We start from the raw sequence: 6,262 nt of genomic DNA on the forward strand, positions 1-6,262 counted from the left end.
AATTCAAGCAATAGGGAGCTACTCGCGTTTATTGTACAACAGTTCAGCAAAAACTCTCAAAAAATCTAGTTTTACATAGGAGAAACAAGCGCATAGACGTGAGATATCATTTCTTACGTGATCTTGTGGAAAATGGAACAGCCGATCTTATATACTGCAAAAGCGAAGATCAAGTTGCTGATATACTAACAAAGCCCTCAAGTTGGAACATTTGTGAAACTTCGAAGGCTCTTTGGTGTGTGCAACTTGGAGAATCCAATTTGAGGGAGGGATTGCTATTTTATGTTTTCTCTTAAACTGAATGTGATAGCTTTCAGTTTAAGGGTGGGAATAATAGTGTTTATTTATTTTGTTGAATGAGTCAAAATTAGTCCATTAGTGGTTTCCTATTTTCAAGCAACTATTGATTTTGCTAGTAGTGGTTTGTTAATGGTTTCTTAATCTTGAGCAACTATTGATGTTTTTAGCTATTTGTCTGGTGGGTCTTACTTTGTTTGGCTATATATATGAAGTAGTATGAAAGGAATAAATATAATAGAGTTTCATTCTTCTTTGTTCTCTGTTTTTGTGCTCACCAAGTATTTGTTAAAATATCTATGAGAGTGTTCTGTTATTAATATAAACTACCATCCCCTTTCAAAGCATTTGCAAATGAGGCATAACCACCTTGTGCCAATGATCTCCTTGGTGACAAAGATCAGACTCTCTTGACCTTCTTCTTTCTCCTGAGAATAACATCTGTTTCCTCTGATGTCTTGGTGTTGCTAGAGAGGGTTCCACCCTCGTTTTTGCTCATCTTGTCAGATTTTGAAAGCACCAGCTGAATTTTAATATTTCTTTGCTCTTGGTAACAATGGAATCGTGCGTTACTTCAATTTACAAGAAGAAAAATGATAGTAAAGTTTGTTTGCCACATTTATTGCCTGCTGGGATAACCAGAGTTAGAATAAAAAGCATTTGTTATTTATTTCAATCACAACTCAAAATATTGTAATACATGTAGAGATACTCTGTTACATAAATCTAGGAGGAAATTTCTGTATTTTAGCACTCAAAAACCTTGAAAGCAATGCAATAAAACTTAGAAATACGCCAATATAGTCATCAAGGCTTGGTAGCTGCCAAGGTATTCCCAATGTCAATGACAAATCGGTATCTAACGTCAGCCTTAGCAAGTCTCTCCATAGCTTTGTTCACATAATCCATTGGAATAACTTCAATATCAGCCGTTATGTTGTGTTTTGCTGCAAAATCAATCATCTCTTGTGTCTCTTTCATTCCTCCTATAATACTGCCGGCCACCGTCTTTCTTCCTGTTGTCACATCATCATTTATTAATTAACTCAAAAGTTGAGATCATAATCCATAATACAATATTATGTTTTTCTCTTGGACTTACCCATAAGTAACGAAAAGACAGGCAACTCCAGTGGCTTTTCTGGGGCACCAAGCATAATAAGCTTTCCATTGGAATTCAACAGACTGAGCAGTGGCATAATGGGATGAACTGCAGACACTGTATCAATTATACCATCCAAAGTTCCCGTAGCCGCCTGCAATTTTATTTAAAAAAAAAACATATTCTTTCGTTACAATCAGAACACACATTTTTTACAGCAATTTTATTTAAGAACCTCTTGTTACCTGCATTTTTTCTGGGTCACGGCTAACCAAAAATGAATCAGCACCAAGATGTTCCAAAGCTTCTTTCATCTTGCTTGGAGAGGTACTAATCACTGTCACTTTAGCGCCAAAAGCCTTGGCAAATTTAACAGCCACGTGACCAAGCCCACCGAGGCCGACGACGCCAATGTGCTTCCCTGGTTCAGCTAATCCAAAATATTTCAAGGGGCTATAAACGGTGATCCCGGCACAGAGAAGAGGAGCACCAGCATCAAGTGGCATACCATCAGGGAACACAACAATGTAGCGTTGATTGGCAACCATATGATCAGAATATCCCCCATATATGATTGTTCCATCAGTGTAGATGGAATTGTAAGTAAATAGCATTTTTGAACAGTAGTTTTCAAGATTATTGACACAACTCTCGCAGGAGTGGCATGCACCCACCATACATCCAACACCAACTTTGTCTCCTACTTTTACTTTCTTCACTTTGCTACCCACTTCTGTCACTACTCCTACAATTTCATGCCTGCAATCATGTTTTCGATTTTAGGAATCCAATTTTAACGTGTATGAATGGATTGAACTAGAGAATACATTAAAAGGATGAAAATAAGACACCCACCAATAAAGTTTTAATCTTTTGACTAGAAATAAAGTGATTCTTTCCTGGTCCAAGGCCATACAATTTGTGGTTTCATGGAAAATACAAGAAGAAGAAGAAGGAGGAGGATGATATTTACATACCCAGGAAGCAAAGGGTAGGTAGAGTTGCCCCATTCATTTTTGATACTGTGAAGATCAGAGTGGCATATCCCACAATATAACACCTTAAACCGCACATCTTCATCACCTGTTTCCCTGCATATATGTTAACCATTATGATGTTATGATCTGACTGATGAACGCTAAACTGTTAGTGAAATTTTAATGTAATATTGAAAATGAAATACCTCCTGGAGAATTTGAAGGGGCTGAGATGACCAGAAGGGTCAGTGGCTGCCCACCCAAAAGCCTTAACAGGGTGTTGTCCCTCCGGTGACTTGGCCATCTTGCTAGAAAGAAAAAAATGTGGTAGTTTAGAGCTTGAAATGAGTAGTTAGAAGAGAGAAGGCAGTGAAAAATTCAGCTAGTCTTGAGATCTATTTATACAGGAAGGCGAATGAATAGGACTAATTGCAGAGTTAGGAGAAGTGATGTATTGTATTACGGTAGCGTGACATATATGGTGACCGAACCATAGGAGGTGAGATAAAAGTTATTTAATGTGATTTTTTAACCCTTTGTTTTTTTAATTGAGAAATGCATTAATTTAAGTATATTTTAATTATGTTATACAAGTTTAAATTACTTTTTTTAATGTATTATACAGAGAAGATCAAGACCCAATTTTATAGTCACTTGACTTTTATTTCTAACCTCGTTACTTATTTTTATCTAAAAATCAATTCAAAATTATAAAATCTTGCATAAAAAACATATAATTCCTATATGAAAGTCACTTCATTTCAAGTAAATAATATTTTATCATCTTGTTTGATATAATGTTTGAAGATTTGAAATTGAAATTTTAAATTTTTTTAATAATGATAAATCTTATTTTATTGATTTGTAAGTTTTTTTTATTTTTGTTTTTATTTGGTAATATTTATTTACATCAAATTAAAATAAAAAAAAATACTCAGTTTTTAAATAAAATTTATAGAAAACATCATACTACAATTTTCTTGAAAAAAATAACCAAGTAAGAATGGGTGAGATGTAGGGTAATTGTAGTACGCAAGATTTTGATGATTTTTATTAAAAAATTACAAAACTTACAAATTATTCAAATATGATTCATCACTATACAAATAAATCTCAAATTATGGTTAAAATAAGGTTAACCATAATTGATTTCCGTTATTTATTTATGGTCAAATCACTATGCCCACCTATTGTTTGATGGAACCATTTTTGTACTTAAAAATTGAAAAGTCTAATTTCACATCCATTAGTAAGAGTTAGTGGTTAACTTTAACAATCAAAACATATTTATATCATTTTATCTAAAATATTATAATAGAGGTGTAATTAACTATGATTTTTTAAAATATTACCATATCACTTTGGGTTGAATTATGAGCAATAATATCGTATAGAATGACTCCAATGACCAGTAAAACTAATAAAATATTAGAATTTTTAAAGTAAAAATTGATATTTTCCCTATCTTATTTTAAAAATTGTCATATTCACTTTATATATTTTTAGAAATAATTCAAGCGTCAATAGTTTGTAATATAATAAATAGACTTATAATTTATTGTATTATGTTCTTTTTTTTTTTTTGTGTTATTATCATTTTTTAAACTAATGAGGGTTATGTTAGATTTTTTAAATTTTCAAGAAAACGTCATCTACTTTTTTAAATCTCCACAAACCCTCTAAAATTTCATTTATACTCCTAATATTTAAAAAATTATAGTTTACCCCGAACATAAGATTTTATGTTCTTTACACCACAATTTATATAAGTTCTTAGTGGATAAAAAAATTAGGGGTAAAGTGTTATTTAGCTTGAAAGTTTTTTGTGTTTTCATTAAATTTATAAAAATTGTAACATATCTATTTAACTAATTTATCATATGATTGTAAAATTGGTTTCCTTTTTTTCAAATTAAAAGCAGATATTGTCATTTCATCAAACAATGTGTGGGACATAGTCATTTGGCCTTTATTGATTTTAACTTAGCTTATTGAGCAAGCTAAGTGGACGGTATACGAAATCTAATTTAATGTTTATGCACGCAATGCATTTGTCTAGCCAAATTAGTTGACTAAGTCAAGCCGGTTGATATTGTGACAAGTGAGCAGCCATAATAGAAAGTAACCAATGAGAGTTTTTCTAAAGGCTGATCTCACTATTTCCCACCCAAATTATCAAGAATGTGAGAATAGCAATTCAAAAATTGTAGTCAAAACCTAATTCCCATGATTAAGATTACAAATTGAATACATAACATGTTACATTGAATCACACAAATTATAGAAACTTACTCACATTGATGACTCATTTTTTCAATTCTTTTCTATAAATTCTTGCAAGTATAAGAAGACCTCTATTCATCCATACGAAACGCCAAGGATGAAGATATAGAATTATTCCAAGTGCTAGTAAAGGGATGGAGAATTGATGAAGGTTGGCAGTGTTGAATTAGAAAAAAAAAAAAAAAACACCGTAAGTGTGAAAAAGGGTGTGGTTGAATTTTCTCTCCTTTAAGGTTGATTATATTTTTTGTAAAATTAGGGATTCAATTAGTGCATATTAAGCCTAATATGACTCTCATATTAAGCCCAATTCCGATTCCTTTTAGGTGGGGTTTAGTTGCACTTCAAGTAATTATATCGCTTAGGCTTAAAGTAACTTGATGGGTTGCCCTAAGGAAGTCCGTTAGTCCTTATTAATAGATGTAAACCTTGATGCAATAAGTCTTAGATTAATCGAAAAAGGTTAGACTCGATCCACCCATCTATAAAGGTCAAGATCTATAATTTTGGAAACCTAACAAAATCTAGTTGCACTATGATTCTTGAATATTCTTAGCTGAATATAGACTTTTAGAAGAATTTTTTATTATGACACTCATGTGTCCTACTTGGATTAGTAAATGTCCTTAAAAAGTGATGATCTACTTTATCCAAACCCAAAGCTTTTGAAGACTATGATTGACCTTTAGTAAAATATCATAGTCACTAAGTTGATAGAAAGCCATTAAAAGATGTTAACTTGTCAATGGTATGGTTACCATGCAATCAAATCCTTTTATCATCTGACATCTAATCGAGGCTAAGGTATAAAAATAGTGTCCACCTCTGAGAATCACTTGATTTATATGTATTTGATTTTGAGATCAATGACCTAAGAGAATTGGATTAAGTGACAACTTAATCTCACCATGACTATAGATTTTTAGTGATTGTTTCCTTAAATCAAATTGTGCTTAAAGATATCTTCTTGATAGAGTTAGTGTTTTAGAGCCAATCAGATGGTCTGTATAGACTGACTCCTCCCAAGCCATTTGGTTCCCATTTATCAACTAGCAAGGCTATTATTGTGGGTTTTTACCCTTTTGTCTTTGTTATAATAGCTCATTACATCAATGTTCTGATGATACTGGTTTTGTGTTTTATTTGGGTATTCACAACAAGCATATTGAGAATGTTATAAACAATAATAAATTTGTGAACATTGATGATAATCTTTTTTTCTGTTTTTGTGTATAATAACTCTGTGAGTGCTTAATCTATTGTATAATTTGTACATACAAATAATGATTCTAATTTTAATTTTGTGTATGATGCTTCTAATATGGTTGTCTTGACTTCTATGAATAATGTTTCTAAGTCAATGAATACTAGTCAATGCATTTCTAAGGCTACCTATTTCAATAACCTATCTTATCACACCATGTGACACTATAAACTAGGATATGCTAACTCAAAAATAGTGTCTACCATTCTTAAGACCATCTATCCTTCACAAACTCACACTGATAATAAATCATTTTGCATAGCATGTTAGTTTGGGAAACTTACATAAAGTCATTTTTTTATCTCATCATCTAAAGTTCAAAAACCCTTTGAACTTGTT

The 6,262-nt window shown here is 31.9% G+C and overlaps 1 protein-coding gene across 1 annotated transcript; it reads right to left on the reverse strand.

Annotated features, from left to right (window-relative positions):
• Positions 1 to 941: 941 nt before the first annotated feature.
• On the reverse strand, positions 942 to 2,761 carry LOC123213697 (8-hydroxygeraniol dehydrogenase-like). Its single transcript, XM_044633175.1, has 5 exons — positions 2,583 to 2,761; positions 2,377 to 2,490; positions 1,645 to 2,158; positions 1,400 to 1,553; positions 942 to 1,313 (listed from the first exon to the last, which is right to left on the reverse strand). The coding sequence occupies exons 1-5, from the start codon at positions 2,678 to 2,680 to the stop codon at positions 1,105 to 1,107; spliced, it is 1,089 nt and encodes a 362-aa protein (XP_044489110.1). The 5' UTR covers positions 2,681 to 2,761; the 3' UTR covers positions 942 to 1,104.
• Between the last annotated feature and the right edge of the window lie 3,501 nt (positions 2,762 to 6,262).

The sequence above is a fragment of the Mangifera indica genome, chromosome 1 (genome assembly GCF_011075055.1).
Source record: "Mangifera indica cultivar Alphonso chromosome 1, CATAS_Mindica_2.1, whole genome shotgun sequence".
Taxonomy (NCBI): domain Eukaryota; kingdom Viridiplantae; phylum Streptophyta; class Magnoliopsida; order Sapindales; family Anacardiaceae; genus Mangifera; species Mangifera indica.

Coding starts and splice junctions, on each gene's coding strand:
- LOC123213697 (XM_044633175.1), bottom strand. CDS start 2,680: ATGGCCAAGTCACCGGAGGGACAACACCCTGTTAAGGCTTTTGGGTGG. Junction 2,491..2,582: donor CCCTTCAAATTCTCCAGGAG/GTATTTCATTTT, acceptor ACATATATGCAG/GGAAACAGGTGATGAAGATG. Junction 1,314..1,399: donor TGTCTTTTCGTTACTTATGG/GTAAGTCCAAGA, acceptor ATGTGACAACAG/GAAGAAAGACGGTGGCCGGC.